Here is a 19,886-nt window from a genome sequence, read left to right as displayed (position 1 = left end):
GAGAAACAACAACAACCACATCAGGAAATTGTAATAAGGGCTAAATAATTGGAAGGCAGAGTTTTGAGATGTGTCAGCGAAAATCTTTAGAAACCGGGAGACAGAAAGACACCAGACAGCTGACACATCTCTGATAGTCTGATAGCGAGAGCAGTTTGTTTTTCTTTAGAAAAAAACCCCCAAAAAATCAAACAGGAAACAGATAAAAGTCTACAAACTTAAATCCATCTGACCCCATAAAAAGAACAGATAATTAGCTTTTTCAACAACAACATCAGAGGAAGAACCCAGATAGCTTTCAGAGCGGCTCTCTGAACCCTTCATGAACTTTGGGGAAAAGAGGAGTTTTTATTAGTTTGGATGCCTTTAAGTGAAAAACTTTCGGCAGATAAACCATCTGAGAGAAAGCAGTAAAAGTTAATGATATATTAGAGTTTTTCATAGTTCTGGAAGGGAAAAAGAATTTTAGATGATTTCAAAATTTTAAAGCTTGAGTTCATAAAATGAAAGCTCATGAAAATGAAGGTTTATTTGCTCCTCTTCTTTAGGGTGAACCTCATTCTTTTTCTCATCGTTACAGGTCCAAGGACATCTTTTTCCATCATTCACCATCTCCTTTTTCAGAGATCAGAGCTGTAAAAAAAAAAAAACTCCTCTGCTGACACCAACAAAGCATTTTTCTCTTTTTCTTCTTCAAAGACGCTTGTTAAAGGACATTTTCCAGCATCGCAGAGCTCTTTTCTTTGGATATTTCCATCGTTTCTTTTTCCAATCTGAAGATTTTGTTGGATGTTTTGAAGTTTTTTTGCCCTGTAAATGATTTTCAGCTCAATGGTCAGATGACCACAGAAACAACGGAGACCATGAGGAGGTGATGCGAGGACACTGACAGCTTTTGGAGGAAGCAGAGGGTCCGATGGGAGAGTGTGTGTGTGTGAACAGAGTGTGTTTATGTGAAGAAACTCTGTGTTTGTGAGTGGAGTTGCACGCATGTGCATCCAAATGCTACAGTGCACTGCAGACGGGCCCAGACACCCATTGATTGTTATTTCCTGTTGCTCAATATTTGTTGACTCGCTGTGAGGAAAACAAATCAACCAGTCAGATATGAAAGAAGGAAATCTCAGCACGGACAAACAAAATTTCCAAATATTTCTTGTGGAAACGCTGCAGAGCCAAGCTGGAGGTCGGACCAGTCAGCTGTCACAGTCTGGAATGTGTTGCTCTGATTTCATGATTACGGAGAACTCTCCTCTTCTGCTGTTTTTGTTTTTCGGCAGAGTTTTATCCTAAACTAATTGTTTTTTGGGAACAAAGCGGTCCAAACACTTGTTTTCATTTCGCTGAGACGGACCATCAGACGGCTGGCGGCGACACACAGTCTCGGAAAAAAACAGTAAAAAAAAAAGGTCTTGATGTCACAGATGTGTTTTGATGAGTGACATCTTGGATTACAGCAGTGCTTCAAAATTTCCACCTAAATTAATTGCAGGAACATCATGGGAGTTGTGACGACACAATAAAAGTCTGGGTCTTAACTGGTGTAGCAAGATGCACTGGCAATATCATTAACTATATTATAATACGAATGTACAATTATATATTTTAATCAAACACAATAATTGATAGCTTAACAATATTTTTTTTTTTTTTCAGTTTTAACTGCACATTTAATCAATATGACCTCATAGGTATTTATTTTCCTTTAAGGGGATTATTTAACATTTTCAATCTACTAAATTTAGCTTTTTTGTTCTACTGCTACACCAACATTTTTGAGAACTTTTTAGGAGACAATTCACCAGCTATTTTGAAGATTTTGGACGCTTTTTGGCAGCATGCTCCCAGGAGGACTGATGTCAGGCGGAGGGGGTCGTGGTGGCGGTGGCCTGTGCCTGCTGCGGTGGCTGGGTCTCAGGCTGTGGTCCCGTCGGGGGACCCTGGTGTTCGCTCTGCTCTGGTTTGGCTCCTGGTTGTTCCTGAACGGCCTGGTTCTGGTCCACAGGAGCATCCTGTCTGACTACTGCACCGACGACAAGAGCAAGAGGATCCTGCACAGACTGGTGAGTCAGAAACCTACTCAGACGTTTTATTTATATAAGGAATTTACAAAATAATCTGAACTCAAGGTCCACTAAACAAGTAAAAAAATCTAAATCAATGACCTCAAGAATTTTTTTTTTGTCATATTTTGATTATATATTGACTTATTACCTAACTGACATAGAGCTGCAGCTGATTAGTTGACCAACAGAAAATTAATCGGCAACTGTTTTTATAATCGAATAATCATTTTAGCCTTTTTTAAAAGCAAAAATACCAAACATTTGGTGGTTCCATCTTCTCAAATGTGAGAATTTGATGCTTTTCTTTATCATACATAATAATAAATGAAATACCTTTGGGTTTTTGAACTGTTGGTCCGACAAAAACATGTATTTGAAGACGTCAACTTGGACTGTGGGAAATTATAACAGCCGTTTTTCAATATTTACTGACATTTTATAGACAAAAGGATTAACTGAGAAAATAATCGTCAAATTGGTAACTAAATTAATCGTTAGCTGCAGACCTAAACTGATGGTTTGTCTGATTTATACAAATCTGATACGACCTGCAGCCTCTGTGTTTGTACAAGTCGGACTGACTTTTGTTTCCACTGATGGTTGTGAAGCTTTCTGAGTCACAGTTACACCAAATTAGTACAAACAAATGCATTGATGCTATAGATGGGTTGTGTGTTTGCATTTGCGTGCCGTCAGTCAGTGTGTTTGTATATGAACGTGTGCATGAATCAGGATCTGTTGCAAATCTTTGTCTAAAAATACAAAAACCTGTAAAGCAGCTCTGTGCTGAGGTTTGGAGTCGAGTCGGTACATCAACAGTGTCAGCTAACCTGTGTCCTGTTTAAGTTTCATTTTAATGGACTTTGGTTTTACCTTCATACCTTGATATGGTACTGTCTATTAAAGTTGCCCTCTGCTAAAAAAAAACATGCCTTTCTTCTTGTTCTTGGTTGTTCTCTTCTCTCTGCAGAATGATGTACGTGCAAAGTTTGTTTTCACATTTATCAGCTGAAGCATGAAAGTTTCTCTGAGCTCAGCTTAAATCTCAGTTTAACGCCTGGACTAACCAATCAAACCCATCATGATCCAGTATGCAACCTGAAACCTCCAGCGCACAAACACTGAGAATGGACTTTACAGTGAAGTAGGAGGCATCTTGTGTCACACTTCTGTTACACTTCTGAAATGAAATACATTTGCATATTCACAGATTCTGGAGTTTTACATGAAGACAAGGAGGAGATGTCGTTCTAAGAATTTCTATGAAATTGCACTCCTTTGTGTCTTGAAACATGTCTGGAGGGGATCTTTAAATGGTAAAATAGTTGCTGCATCAATATTGCAGATATAAAGAAGTAATTCTAAAAATGTTGGCATTGAACATTAAACCTCCCCTCCAGACATGTCATATATAAAAAATAGTCATTGCATTGGAACAATAATGTTTGTCTTGTTTTTCCACTGAAACAAATAATTTCCAGTTTAAAATCCTTAAAACTGCATCTACTCCTTCTCTCTCATTAAAAATTCCAGAAGCTATAAATATGCAAATATATCTTATCTCAGAAGTTTTCATGCTGGACTCAAGATGTCTCTTTCTTCACTGTAAAGTCCGTTCTCAGTGTTTGTGCACTGGAGGCTTCAAGTTTCCACATCGCAACTGTGTCAGTTGCATTCTGGACCACAATTTGGCTGATAAACTAGTTATGATGTCACAAATCCTGCTCGTAGGCCCGCCGCTTAAAATCAGATTTTCAGTGAGCTCAAACAGACTTTCTGTTATCAGCAGATGAATGTAAAAACAAACTCTGCACATACATCATTCTGCACAGAGAAGAAGAGAACAACATCCAACAAGAAGAAAAACATTTTTTTTGAGTGGAGTTTTTTTGATAGCTGGTCGTCCAATAATTGGAAGATCGGCGGTTCGATTCCCGGCTCCTCCCGTCCGCATGTCGATGTGTCCTTGGGCAAGATACTGAATACCTAATTGCTCCTGATGGCTGTACCATCAGTGTGTGAATGATTACATTCCCTTTGATGGGCAGGTTGGGACCTTGCATGGTAGCCCCTGTACCCATTCAGCATATGAACGTGTGTGAATGGGTGAACGTCATTCATAGTGTAAAAGTGCTTTGAGTGGTCGGAAGACTAGAAAGTCCATTTACCATTGACTTGTTTTATCTTGTGTTGTTTAGAGTACTGATACTTGTATATATATAACAAAAAAATCAAGTTGGTGCCATTCTGGCTCTGGTGTTACTAATCAAATTAAAACCAGCTTTTGTTGCCTGCTATCAATTATCTGATACCTGAATGTGCTTGAATGCATCACCAACTTGAAAAATACGATGTTTCATAGTGATGGATTATCTCTCTGCAGAAAGTCTTGCATGTGGATTTTTACAGTAATTAATGGAAACCAAAGGGTGCCTGGAAGGAAGGAAAACAATCTAAAAACTGATGATGATTTGGAAAATGATCCACAGGAATGTAAATTAACTCCAGTTAATGGGACACAAACATGCAGAAGCCTCAGTGCTGTGTGTGTTTTAGTGTCTGCTGCTGTGTTTACAACCCAAACACCCGTCTGTGTTTACTTCTGCTTGTTTGTCGTCTCTTCAGCTTTAAAGACTTTCTTCAGAATATTTACGGTCTGAAGGACAAACTGCGGCTCCCATCGACTGTCTCTGTGAAACCCGCCGACGATCATCAGTCAGGCAGTTACTGTAAACAGGCAGGCGAGGGGAGATAAACGGCCAGAGGTCAATAGCTCTTAATGGCCTGCTGCTCTTATCCACCGCAGCATCTACTCCTGCACTGTGGGTAAACACAGATAACAAGATGCTCTCTCTTTTCTTTTCCATCTCTTAGTCTTCCAAACTTCCACTCGTCACTTTCTGCACTTAAAAACTTTAATTCTCTCTCCCATTTCTGGATTTATTTTTTCTCTATGTCAACTTTACCCCCCATACTCCATTCCTCACTCACTTTCCTTCCTGAGTCTGTATTCCCATTAAAACTTTTTTTTTTTTACACAATATCCTTAATTTTAGTGGAACATAGGAACTCAGGGCTCTCCTGGATAGTGTAAAAATCTTATAGATTTATATTATGACCACCAGTTTAAATTATTTAAACTTTATTTCTGAGAGATCATGTTCTGTCTGTCATTTTGGTGGATGACTAAATACTACAATACCCATGAGCCTCAGCTGCTGTTGCTATGGAGAGAAAACCAGTCATATGTGTGAATTAGAGCGGTAATTAATTCACAATGCTTTGCTGCTGAAGTTATATTGAAAAAAATTAAAAGCAGACCAATTTAATCTGTGATCGAAACATTGTGATCATCAGCTTGATCGAATTTTAAATGGGACATATTCTGCTTTTTGTGGTTTTCCGTAATTTATATCCTGTGCTGATGTTGGATATTAACATGGTCAAAGTTCCAATGCTTGAGGTGAATGTGTGTAGAAATGCTGCCTGCAAGTCAAAGCGCAGGGCTTCAACCTGCTCTGGTCGTTTGTTTCTACTTCTCTAAAGAGCTGGCTCATCACACATGCCCATAAACGGCCATCTATTCTGTAGCCCTGGTTGCTAAGGTGGTTGCTAAGGTGTTTCCATGTGTTGTCCACTCTCATATTTCAGATGTGATTCAGCTCCAACATGTACGGATGGATTTGAGAAGTTGACATTTGGAGTAAAGAAGGAGAAAAAGAAGTGAAATCCTGCTACTATAGTTTGTTTACGTAGCCTCCAGAGCCGGAGGAAGCTTCCTGAAGCTGACCAATCAGAACAGAGTGGGCTCATCAGGAGGCGGGGCCTTAAAGAGACAGGCGCTAAAACAGTCTGTTTCAGACAGAGGCTGAACTGAGGGGCTGCATAAAGGACCAGTAGAAGATAAATAAGGAGTTTTTAACTGGAAATCATGCAAAGATATTCCAGTAGAGCCCCAGAATATAAATATAGAGCTGGAAATGTGCAGAATATGTGTCCTTTAAGCTTGGTGATTGGCTGTTTTATCTGAAGAACCAGATATTTTATTTTAGTTGTTCATCTTTTGTACTGATGATTTAATCAGGGGAGTTTCATGTTAATCCAAGCTGTAGATGAGACTAACATTGTTTATGGGAAAAATGAATAAGACCAGAAAGGAACCAGAAGTGTCTGTTCAGCTCACCACACCTCCTATAACAGCCCTCATGAGTCTCATGTTTTACATCACGTTTTAATGCTTTTGTTCATCACTTGTGATGTAAAAACATAAGATTTCCACACAGTCAGAGAAATAAAAAGCATGCGTCCAGGGTTAGGGTTAGGGTTAGGGTTAGGGCATTTGAGTGACAGCTGCCATCTAGCGGTCGTAGTAACTGTGAGGTGGGACAGTGGTGCAGTTCAGATGACGTTTATATATGTGTACTGATTTCCTCATTCAGCGGAGGAGGATGGATGGAGGCTTTAACCCAACAGTGGACTTTGTTTCCTGTTTCTAACCGCGAATCGGGACAGTTTTTCAAAAAGCGTAACTACAATCGTCCCCTAACCTTAACCCCGTGGTTATTATTGTAGCCATGACGATGAAGGTGGCCTAACTTTTAGGAAGTAGTAACTTTAACCCACCACATGTTTCTCTAACCTTAACAAAGTCATCATTTTAACCCAAAGCATGATCTTTAAACCTAACCAGACCTTAACTACAGTGTTGTCACATCATTATAGTTTAACAGTGATGTGTGACAAACAAATGATGTCGTCCAGCTGATTGCTGCCGATAGAAAACGCTCCGATGTGTCGTTCTGGAGTCACATGATCAAGCCTTGTATTTGGATGGTTAATTTGAAGGACTTGTTGAATCTTAGCGCATCACTGAGCATCAAACGCACATTAGAGGAGGTTATACCAGCGACTGGTTCAGGAGTAGTTTAGTTCAGTCTTTCCATGACTCTTCTTATTTTCCATTACAGTTATTTTGTAGTTCAGTAATTTGGAGACAAGAAACATTTATAGCCTTTCATGCTGTTATTCTGCGTCTCTGTGGACAATTGGCACACCCTACAAAAACAATGATTCAACTGACAAAATGAGACTTGGAGGCTTCCCAAATTATCAAAGTTTGCCCTGAATTGTAGTAACAACATAGATCATCTCTGCAATTATTACAAATCAGAGGCGACCCACAGATAGTCAACACAATGTGAACAAAACTGAACTAAAACTCAAATCTTCTCTGTTACTTTGGCCTTTAACTTTTGGTTTTTGTTCCCCCTGAACAAACAATGTTTGAACATTTCAGTGACTTGATGAAAGCAAAAAATCTGTTTGTCTTTAGAGTCGGCGTCTCATCAAAGTTTTCCATCACACAGGCCGTGATGTCACTCTCCCTCCTGATATTAAAACCTCTTACAAATCCAAAGTGGAAACTGATGAAATCCCAAATAAACAGAGAGATCCAAAGTCAACAAATACCGCAAGTTTTCTGAACTAACACTGCATTTTTGCTCCATCCGTCACATTGTTTGAAATGCTCTTGGAAGTTCAGAGAGGGGTTCCAGTAACATATTGACCGAGAGCAACAAGAGGTGTTGTGTTTCCAGAAGCTGATTTGGCTCCTCACACAGCAGTAATGCAGTACAGATGTAGTTCTGCTCCATGAAGCTCCATTTACCAAAATCAGTTTGAAAATGTTGAGAGTTTTAAAACAAAAAGCTCAAGTTGTGTTCGCTGACTGATGGATAATGCTGCTGTCGTTGCGGTGAATTACCGGATTACTGCTGAGATTTCACCACGGCCGGGGGTTCAGGCTTGTCTTAACTGCTCCAGGTGTCGTAGTAACCTGAACAAATCTTTTCTTCCTTCCTGTGGGCTCATCCCTCCATTCTTAGACTTTTCAACCTGCCTTTGAAGAAGCGGATTAAACAGCGTGTATGTGTTGAAACTGCTTTTCAGCGAAGTACTTGACACTGAGTAAAACATGAATGCAGAGGTTCTGAGTGAAAAGTTTAGCTTTGTGTTTACATATGAGTAATAAATTGTGAAAAAGAGAGACGGACAAGGAAGAAATTTAAAGTGAGACAAAGAAACTTCCAAAGACAAACTAAATACTTAAGTAAAAGTACCAATACAGCATGTAAAAATACTCCATTACAAGTAAAAGTCCTGCATGAAAGTGAATAAAAGTACATAAGTATTATGAGCTTGATGTAGTTAAAGTATTGCAGTAAAAGTGCATAAGTATTATGAGCTTGATGTAGTTAAAGTATTGCAGTAAAAGTACATAAGTATTATGAGCTTGATGTAGTTAAAGTATTGCAGTAAAAGTAGTGGTTTGGTCCCTCTGACTGATATATTATTATATATGACATCATTAGATTATTAATAGTGAAGCATCAGTGTTAGAGCAGCATGTTACTGTTGTAGCTGCTGGAGGTGGAGCTAGTTTACACTACTTTATATACAGTTAGCTAGTTTAGTCCAGCGGTTCCCAACCTAGGGGTCGGGCCCCTCCAAAGGGTCAGCAGATAAATCTGAGGGGTGGTGAGATGATTAATGGGAGAGGAAAGAAGAAAAAACAAAGTTCTGATACACAAATCTGTTTTCAGTTTTTGGACTTTTTCTCTAATCTTTGATTTTTGCTGAAATATTGGATCATTTGAACATTTATTGAAATGAAAGCATGTGAGAAGTTTAGAGGGAAAAATCACTATTTGGTGGAGCTGTTAACAACTCATAGACATGTGAAATGTGACCCCGACTACACACTGCTTTTTGTAAGACGTCAAAAGACAAAAAGGTTGGAAACCACTGGTTTCATCTTTAACAATGTGTTGTATTTTAAAAGCTTGTTATATTATCCATTGTGTCAAATCTTCATCTGAAAAGTAACTAAAGCTGTCAAATAAATGTAGTGGAGTAGAAAGTACAATATTTCCCTCTGAAATGTAGAAAGTAGCATCACATGGAAATACTCAAGTAGGATTTTTCATGCAGGACTTTTACTTGTAATGAACTATTTTTACGTTGCTATATTGGTACTTTTTCTTAAGTAATGGATCTGAATACTAGACACAGCAACACCACTAGACACAGCATGCAGGTTTGCTATATTATCATAGCAGCAGTTGGATCAGTCCAGAAGTTTAGATGTTTATATGTTTACTGTGTGTAGGACTTTGCTGTCGTGGGACAAAGATAAAAATACACTCTTGGGAAACTCTTGGTTGGTGCTCAATCATCTCAGAGACGTCCACTCTGAGCTGGAAGCTGCTGGAGATTTCAGTATGAAAACAAACCATCTTATTTTGAGGCTTAAGTCATACAAGTCAAACTCTGTCTGGTTTGGGAATTAGCGATACATTTCAGCAAACAGCAAATGTTGACTGACTTCACCTCACTTTATTTTCTGTCCATATTCTAAATTAAATTTGTTTCTACTGCTGCAACTTGTCATTTTAAAGGCAAAACAACAATTATTATCAGTTTTTTATCACAGATACACCTTTCTTTCCACCATGTGCCTCATTCATCCTGCTGCAGAGTGAACAAAGAAAACGTTTTTTTTTATTAGGACACACATCAAAGAAGAACCATATTCCCTTTGCCATTACCCCCGTGTGCCCTGATGTCAATATTACAACATCAAACAGAATTATAATGTAAAATTCCCTATCAAGTCTATCTGAATCCTCTATATTTCTTATTCATGCCAGGTTTCTGAAAGAATGATATTTATTTTAAAAAAAAAGACATCTAAAAGCATCAATGTTGGAAAAGCCAAAGAACTATAACTTTTGAAAAACTTATCCACAACCTGAAAAAAATGTATAAATGTAGGTGTGACCAGGCTTAATATGATATAATAATAAACTGTGGTCATACGTACATTTCTTTTCAATTCAGTGGCTTATTTCTATCCAACAAATCACACCACTTCTTGATTTTTCCACAGTGAGGTATATGCAGCTCTGTCACTTCCCTTCACATTCTCTGCTGTGTAATATTTATGTTGACTCTGCAGCTCTGCACATATGGTTTGTGTTCAGGCACAAATTTGTGTGTTTCTGGAGACCCTCTGACTATTTATGGTCTAATGGCTTATGTGTTTCTAACCCTGTCCCTGCATGTCTCTGGCATGCCTTTGCCTATTTATGGCCTGACGCTACATTTTTAATGGCCTACCTCTATTTTCTAACGCAGTCTGGTTTGTTCTTTCACAGGGGGAATATCAGGTTTATCTATACCCAGTGACTCTGACTCTGACAATATCATGAATCTAACTTGGTACATTTGTGAATTTATGATCTCTTGCAAACTTTGGTGTTGTGTCTTCTTGCATGCTCATGCAGTAGTCACGAATACAGTGTTTCTTTTGATTAAACGTCAAAATTATTGTAAGAGAAAATTATCTCGTGTTGCAAATTTGATGGAACATGTGCCAGAACGACACATATGAGCAAGGTCATGGTTTTAACAGGAAATGAACAGTGATCTCCGATGTTAAAGTCTAGTGTTTTGATGACCCATCCATCCACCTCGACCTTAAAACCATTCATTTTTACTTTTCTTTACAGATACCTGATACTAATGTTTACTACAAACTTAAGTACAAAGAGCGCTGCGGTTCTTATTTTTAACTGATGTTAAAACTGATGTTGTAAATTTGAGCATCTTGATGAGTAGTGTCTGAATTTATTCCTCTTAGGCAGCAAACAGCCCCAACAACCTTCACCAGTGAGTTAGGGCTGCCTGTATCTAGCCTGAAAGACAAAACCCAGGGCACAAAAATGTCAGAAAGGCACTCAATGCACTCACTGCTGCTCATTAAAGGACACATATTCTATACATTTCCAGCTCTATATTTATATTCTGGGGCTCTACTGGAATATCTTTGCATGATTTCCAGTTAAAAAAACTCCTTCTTTATCTTCTACTGGTCCTTTATGCAGCCCCTCAGTTCAGCCTCTGTCTGAAACAGGCCGTTTTAGCTCCTGTCTCTTTAAGGCCCGCCTCCTGATGAGCCCACTCTGTCCTGATTGGTCAGCTTCAGGAAGCTTCCTCCGGCTCCGGAGGCTGCGTAAACAAACTATAGTAGCAGGATTTCACTTCTTTTTCTCCTTCTTTACTCCAAATGTCAACTTCTCAAATCCATCCATACATGTTGGAGCTGAATCAGATCTGAAATATGAGAGTGAACAACACATGGAAATGCCTTAGCAACCACCTTAGCAACAAAGACGACACAACAGACAAACGTTTATTGATGCGGGACAAGCTGACGTTGTCTCATCGGGAAGTTAAAAAATCTTGCAAATGAAGCATTCAAGCAGTTTGAAGCCCTGACTTTTGACTTGCAGGCAGCATTTCTACATACATTTACCTCAAGTTTTGGAACTTTGACCATGTTTAACATCTGACATCGGAACAGGATATAAGCATGATACATCCTCATTGATGTTTAAGATAACTGAATTAATGAAGGCGGCTCAAATGAGTGTATCAACATTTTCATCAACTCAGATCTTTTCTCATCTGGTCGATGTTCAGAGACACATCAACCAAAAATAAAAATAAAAAAGAGGGGACAAAAACAGGATCCTCCAGTGGAAATGACACCTTTGGGTATGATACAGTGAAAATCTGTGAATTTAAATTCATGTACTGCCTAAAAAATTATATTTTTTTGTCAGAAATTTGTAAAAACTAAAAACACTGGAAGCAAATGAAACAGTGACGGGTTGAAAGTCAGTACACAGGAGGGAGGTTTGTGGAGGTCTTGACACTCAAAACAAACACGCTGACATTTTAGTGTGACGGCGGTGAGGCGAGACGACCTGACGATGGTCTCTCTGTCGCCTCTGGCAGGAAGACTTAGCTCCTGTCTCTGAGGAATGACATAAACACACCGTTTAGAAGCTGAAGGTTGACGGACTGAAACGCAGCCGAAGGGTAAAAAAAAACCATCCCTGATGACATTTTTGTTGTTGAAGTCAAAGTTTACATTGTCTTTCATGTTCTGACTGAGTTTCATGATCCTCAGACCCTCGAGAACTGTTGAAAACCTTCTTGTATCTCAGAAGTCAGCAGAAACATGGAAAATACTCTATTACAATCAAAAATCAAGCAAACAACATTTTATCAAAGATCTGCCGGTTTTAAAGGTATAATATGTAATTATTCCACATTAAAATGTCTAAAAACAACTAGACCTATGTTATATATGTTGTTGAGTTGTGTACTTACATTATCCCAAATGTTTCCAACAATTGTCAAACCCAGAGAAATCTGTAATTTAATCAAAGTAACGGACCGTTTCATTTGGTCGCCTGTCGATGGCGTCATACCTCCTCTACCAAAGAGTAAACACGCACCAGATGCATACGGCGGCGCTGTGTTTGTCCGCTACAATGGCGTCTACCAAAGAGTAACTTACACACATACAAGATAATACATCGGCGTTGTGGTTGTTCCACACAAACTGTTATAAATTCTCTCTTGTAAGTTCTCTCTTGTTCTACAACTGAGTCTGTGCAGATGTTAGAAGTCAGCAGCTGTTGGTAAATCAACCCAGACTGTAAGATAAATACAGAGAACTGACAGGAGGATGAATCTCAGGTAAATCCTGGATTTGTGTTCTACAGGTGATTTATAGCTGCAGGTCACAGAGCTGAAGGGAAATCAAAGAGTTCATTTTCTCATCTGGCTTTTCTACAGAAACTCATGAATGTCGTGTTTGATGTTTGAGCCCCGACAGCAGGAAAAATTCTTAAATCGATTCAAAAGAGAGATGGAAAAAACATGCATGTAATTTCATTTCCTGTGACTTTATTTCAAACAGCGTCAGAGTGATTTTTGTTGGAGTCCACCCTCCACCGTCTCTGAAACTGTGAAGATTAAACTGAACATGACAGCTGTGATATAACAAACAAAACTAAACATATTGTTCTGCCAGCGTCCCCACATGGGCGCCTAGTTATAGTTAAAAATGCAAGTGCAAGATTAATTGTCAGGCGGTATGGCAGGAAATCATTCATTCATTTAATTAACACCTGAAAGTGCCATTTCCTGCAATGCAGAGCCTTCAGTCATGACCAATAAAGCTGCTCTTTCACTATGAAGCTCAGTTTATATTGCACTATATATTAAAATATTAGGTCTCTTTCTGTCCTTCCTGAGTCTGCACTTAAACACACTCATGAATACACTGATCTGGTTTGAATAAGTGAACTTAGGCTACTCATGAAGAAGTGGAGGGAGAGAGTGAATGAGTGAGAGAGAAAATATGATCCAATGCTGTGTCTCAAATCTCATACTTCTGTACTTACACTTAACATTTTGAGTGCATAAGTGCGTTCACACTGAGAAGTATGGGAAAAGCAGTGTACTGTGAGTACCCGGATGGTGCGCTCAAAACAGTCAAAAAGTTGAGTGTGGAACTGTGGACACTTCTCGCCCTCAATGGTCGCCATCTTGGCTACGTAGCAGAAGGGGAGGGACCACTTTTAAAACTGGAAATGGCGGCCGGGTACGTTGTAACTACGGTGAACATCGCCGCATTATACAAATGTAAGTTATATATGTGTTTTTTAGCACTAAGCACCACTATACTGTTGTTGGATATAAGCAATCAGTATGTTTGTTGGGTTGATTTAGCAGTCTGTAATGATTTGGTAGCGTGAACACTAACGCTAACGCTAGCTAATGCTAATTTGCGATCGTCATTTCCGGTAAGTGCACAACGGCTGTGTTTGATTTGAGAAAACACTACCCTGTAGAAATTCACGCACTACGCCAGTAATATATAGTGTACACAGTGTACTACATGAAAGTGTACTAACAGAAGTATGTGATTTGAGACACAGCTCAGGTCTGTTAGCTATGTAGTGTGTTAGAGTAGCTAGCTAGCTAACACCAGCTAGCTGAACAGCCTCTCCATTCACATCCTTGCACATCACACCATAACCTATAATATTATACTTGGCTCAGCCAAGCTGTTTAGCTCACTAATAAATGAAAGTAGATGTGAAAGACACACAAGTGTTGGCAGTTCTTCTCTCTCTGTGGCTCCTGCAGCCAAATCCTTAAATGTTTCTCTTCATAAATCAGTGAAACACACTCCAAAACTGATTTGTTATTCAGGAAATAACTGCTCATCAGTCTGCTCACTTATCCACCGCACTAAATCCTTTCTTCGTAATCACTAGAAGGGCTTCAGAAATCACACACACACACACACACACACACACACACACACACACACACACACACACACACACACACACACACACACACACACAGGCAACCTAAACAGATCTTCTAGGCAAACAATTAAGTGGTTTGAAGTGCCGTCCCAAGCAGCTGGCTGACAGACAGGTCCGTCGGGGGGTTCCTGTACCCACAATGCACTGCGGTGTGGTGTCAGAGAAGTAGGTCCTGCAATGTCAGCCAACACCAAGGTCACACACACACACACACACACACACACACACAAACAGAAAATTGAGAAAACATATAAATAGACAAAAATGAACATTTAAAATGGAGAGTTGATTGTTTCCTTCAGGTTGCATTTAAGATAACTGACCAAACCAAATGTTTGTTGATTTTAAGATTTATTTTTCGAACTATTCCAGACATTCATTAGTCTCCATTTGTTTATGTTTGCTGTGAAAATCAATTAGAAGACTCTGCAAACATAAACTCTGCATACATTTTCATCCAGGCTCACGGCCATTTTGTGATGAAGCGCAGATTGATTTTAAAAAGTCTGCATGTCATTATCTCATTATGATAATGTAACTTTAACAGCCTTGCTGGTGCTGAATGTGATGGATTACATCATGGATTCATAATCATTTTCATACTGACATTGTTTGTAACACACAAACACGAGGACCTTTAGCTCCCTGCCTCATTCTGAGGAAACTGCTACGGGTTAACCGCAGTATTGTCACATCATAAAACCTCATTATTGTTTAACAATGTTGTGTAACAGTTTGGAAAACACAGACAGATGATGTTGTCCTGCAGATTACTGCCTCCAAACTGTCGTTGTGGAGTCACATGGTCAAAACATGTATCTGGTCTTTTAATTTGAAGACTTGTTGAAATTAAGAGATTCTGTTCATTAATTATTTAAACTTGTTCCTTCAGTTGAATGTTTGAACGTCTCTGTGCAGAATGATGTATGTTCAGAGTTTGTTTTCACATTCATCTGAGCTCATTAAAAATCAGATTTAAGGGGGATGGGCCTATGAGCAGGATTTGTGACATCACAACTAGCCAATCGTGGTCCAGTATTCAAGTTACACAAGTGTGATACTTGGAAACTTGTGTCACGTCCTGCCTGGACTTTTTCTGTTATTTTTGGACTCTGTGTATTTTGTTCTCTTGAGTTTTCAGTGTTGCATTTATGTTGCCTGGTTTTTTCTGTTTCCCTTGTGTGTTTCCTCCTGTCTTTATGTGTACCTCCTCTCACCTGCCCTGCATCACCCTGGTTAGCCCAGCCCTGCTCCCAGTATCTCCCCCAGTTTATCTGCTCCCAGTCTGCCCGTGTGTTGTGTCACCTGTTGTCTGTTTTACTTTAGTTCCTGTTTTATTTCGAAATGTTTTCTCCTTGTGTCTTTTCACCGTTACTTCCTGTGTTTGATTACCTCATGTGTTTCACCTGTGTTTAGTTTGCAATCACACCCTGTGTATTTATAGTCCAGTTTTCAGTTCGGTCTTTGTCGAGTTGTCTGCTTTTGTTCTACGTTTATTCCGTGTTCCTGGTTAGTGTTCCTGTGACTTTTGCATTTTCATTAAATATTTCTGCATCGGATCTTGTCTGCCTGCTGTCTCTGCAAATCCTCTGAGATTAGATATATTTGCATATTTATAGCTTCTGTAATTTTTAATGAGGGAGAAGGAGTAGATTTAATTTTAATGATTTTAACATGGTAATTATACTTTTTTTTTTGTGGGAAAAACCATATCAGACACACATTATTTTTCCAAGGAGAGTATCTATCTACTACACGTCTGGAGGGGATCTTTAAATCTCCCGACACGTCAACAGGATTGTTCAGGATCTAACAGTAATTAATGTCCAGTGTTTCCTGGTCTTTAACACATTCCAGGTTTATACAGTGAAATCATGTGTAATAAAACAGCTCCTCTCAGGATGAATCCTGAGCTCTATCAGAGTTTTTCATTTAAAGCTAAAAGTCTAAACTGTTTTTCCTCTGGAGAGTTTTCTCTCTTGTCAAGTTCATAATTACTTTTGTCTCACAGTATTTGCTGCAGTGACATAACGGCGCAGATGATTAAAACACAAAATGTTTCTAATCACTGAAAGCACCCTTTCTAATCATTAAAGTATTGTATATCTTTGTAGTGGCAGCCTGACTGGGCGGGTAGGCCTATCATTTTGAATTTCAGTGTTATCAATGTGTTTTTGGATGCAGGAAGTAAAGATTTTAGTTCCTCAGATACACCTGTACAGATCAATACAATATGATGGGACATGCACAATAAAGACGCTGACACTGCTAATTTTAAGAGTTTTTTTTCTTTATCAATTTACACCCTATGGTAAAATTTACTGGTATTTAAGAAGCAGTTTTTCCTTTATGTAGTGAGGTAAAAACCATAGACTGCATAAAAATATGGACGTAGTTACCGTGACGTCATCCGTTGGTTTCTGAAGAGCGGTTTTGAAGCTCAAAGCGAGCCGCTCCGGCCGTCGCCATCTTGGCAGTGCGTGACTCTGCCTGACTTCCAGCCAATCAAAAATGGGCAAAGAGGCGGGCTAAATGGCTGAAACAAGCCATCTAGCGGCTGGCGGACCTGTCACTCAAAGCAGCCATGTCCTTCATTATGCAGAACTTTACGGCTTAATAAAATTTAAACGGGTGAGTTAAAAAAAAAATTCTCCCCCCGTACAGTTGTCATAAAAGAGGAAATTAGCTACAGAGACCAAAACCGTTGTTTGTACCAGACTGTAAACATGTTTATTTCTGCTGTAAAGTTGGGCATTTTAACATGGGGGTCTATGGGGATTGACTCGCTTTTGGAGCCTAAAGTGGTCGTTCAAGGAACTGCAGTTTTTGGCACTTCCGGATTAGCTTCATTTTACAGCCCTGGAGATTTCCGCTTGGTAAAAAGGAGGTTGGGATTGTGGATGAGTGTGTAGCACAGCTTACTTTCATGCGGTAGACCAGAGTTTGAATTCTGTTAGCTGCAACCGTGATCTCTCTCTAACCTGAACCGTACCATAGCTGCCATGTGCAGATATGTTAAAAAGCAACAATTTAAATTGAATGTTGCATTGAACATAAAAAAACGGTGTTACTGAACATAATCTGGTGTGTCGCAGAGTCATTCTATATTCATTTTCTAATAGAAACAGTATTCACAGCTGTAAAACACAGCGAACAAACAGTTAGCTGTGATGTTAAGTTTATTATAAATGGATTAAAACAGGGAAAACCACTGGATTGTTCCTTTTAAGACGTCAAAACTCACCAAAATGTGGGCTGAAGAATGATCACAGAGATGCAGAGAGATGTAATAAAAAGCATTACGTTGTACAGATGTTCATATACACCCAGAAAGGATGCAGCAACACGAACCCACTTAACCACAGATCATTCACAGCGTGTTCAGACAAATTAATCACAGCTACATTTCATACATTTAATTATAGCAGCATCGGTCACTGTCCTCTCATGTAGTATCTGCACTCTAGCCTGTATCTCCAAGGCTCCATCAGTCTTACATGTCGTGTGATAATTAAAGTGGCAGCTGATGGAAAGTCTCTCTCTCTTCTGTTAGCAGCTGTTTGAGCTCAGTGCAGAGCCGAAAATGACTGTGTTTAACCTTCAGTTAACATCGCTGTGTGCTCAGTCAAGAGTTTAGGTCTCAGGTGACTTCAGCAGCGGACGAGTTTCTCAGAGACAGAAATGATCCGGCTGTCTGAGTCGAAGCTACAACAACTTACTCTTTCCTCTTCATCTATGTTTGCAGGTTTTATTGGTTTTCACTCCCGTTATTTACAGGCTTTTAGTCACCACATGTCATATATTGCTATTGCCAGAATAAAACGTTAGCACTGTACGTTTCTGCAAACCACAGAAACGTTGAATATCTACGTTTCAACACGTGAAATACATAGCATATAAACATTTCAACAATACGTATGTTATCAAAATGTCAACAAAACATATATCAACATTTCTAAAATGACGTAGTTCACATGTGATCTATATGAGTTGATCTTTCCTATATAGGAGGAGGAGGGGCAGGTGGACGGTTAGTAAGTTTCTCGAAACCGAAATCAATGTCCACTTCCCGTTTCAACCGACAAAAGCGAGTGTTTTTAGCAAGACATCGGGACAATTGCAGCGGTTTTTCTGGCGAGAAAACCCTAACCGTTTTTATTTTATTTTAATTTTAACCCAAACCATGATCTTTCCCCTAAACCTAACCATGTGGTCTTTGCGCCTAAACCTAACCAGACCTTAACCACAGCGTTGTCACACCATAAAACATCATTATTCAACAGGTAGAAATGTTAATATGCTACGTTTGTAGAAATGTTGATATGATACGTAATTCACATGTTGAAACGTTTATATCCAACGTTTCTGTGGTTTGCAGAAACGTTCAATGCCAACGTTTTGTTCTGGCGACTGGGTTGCAGAATAAGTTCAGCTACTCAGAAATGTCATCAGTTTGCATGTTTCAGATCAGTTTTTCTGAAAATGAATAGTGGCAGAACTTCAAATGGTTTGACTTGTTTGCCTGTATGTTAAATAAATATCTGGACATGAATGGAGGAGACATAGGAACCATGTTGATGGGGCACAATGTTAGTTAGTTAGATATTTATAGTGTCATGCACAGTCCACATGCACTTACAGGATGCTAAAATACAGTTACAGTAGTGAAACATTTTTCCCCCTCAGCTGGTCATCATGGTCTTGTCACTCATCTTGACAAGCTGCCATCCTGCCTGAGGCTGTAGAGAGTCTGTAGAGCGTCTACAACAGCTGGAAAAACTGATGGAGAACACAGGAAGTTGGCAAGAAAAACCAAACACACAAACAGACATCATTAAGTTGCAACATTTTGAAAGTGTACTTCACAGAGTATCACGAGAGTCCTTGAAAATTACTAGCCTAAGTGCTATTTTATAGAGTTCTGGATGGTTCTGCTGTTGACTTTTCATCCAGCACATTGTAAACTGAGGGCTGATCTGCTTGGCGGTTAGAGAGACTGAAAGGTTGCAGCTTCACTCCTCTGCTCCCCTCAGTGTGTCTGTCAGCTGCTGTCAAACTGTCCCCCGACTCAAACGCCGACCTCTCCACCTGCTCATTCACTCTCATTTCTTCCAATAACGGCTGAGCGCTGAAAAATGAGCAATCTGTTGTCTCCTGACTCCTACTGCTGTTGCCAAGTAACCGCAAGGAGCCAGATTATAGTACACAGCTTTTCCTCAGATGTTTTTTTTTTTAAAATTTAGTGGCTGAACACAGTGTTACGTGTCAGATTTTCAGCACAGTTCGAAAGAAAAACCAGCGGACACATGCTGTTAAATTCATGGGTATTTTCTTGGGAACAAAGGAGCATTTTGGAGGAATGGAGAAACTGCACTCTCAGTACTTTTGTAAATACTGGGTACAGTACTGCAAAACAACACTGATGTTATTTTGTGTAATTATGGTACAAAAACAAAAAGTTTCCGTTTTCTCAGAGGAATAAAGGTCTGGTTGAAAGGTCATGCAAAATTCAAGATAAATGGGAACAAATCGTTGTTCATACAGTATGAAACAACACGTGAAG

The 19,886-nt window shown here is 39.2% G+C and overlaps 1 protein-coding gene across 1 annotated transcript in view; it reads left to right on the top strand.

Moving 5' to 3' along the window:
• Positions 1-19,886, top strand: part of dipk1c (divergent protein kinase domain 1C) — a 66,188-nt gene that overhangs the window by 3,259 nt on the left and 43,043 nt on the right. Inside the window, exon 3 of the mRNA XM_044339227.1 lies at positions 581-2,063. Within this exon, the coding sequence (XP_044195162.1) occupies positions 1,839-2,063 (225 nt within the window). The 5' untranslated portion in view covers positions 581-1,838. The remainder of the gene's footprint in view (positions 1-580; positions 2,064-19,886) is intronic.

Source organism: Thunnus albacares, chromosome 21 (genome assembly GCF_914725855.1).
Source record: "Thunnus albacares chromosome 21, fThuAlb1.1, whole genome shotgun sequence".
Lineage (NCBI taxonomy): Eukaryota > Metazoa > Chordata > Actinopteri > Scombriformes > Scombridae > Thunnus > Thunnus albacares.
This window is presented reverse-complemented; position numbering and strand designations above follow the sequence as displayed.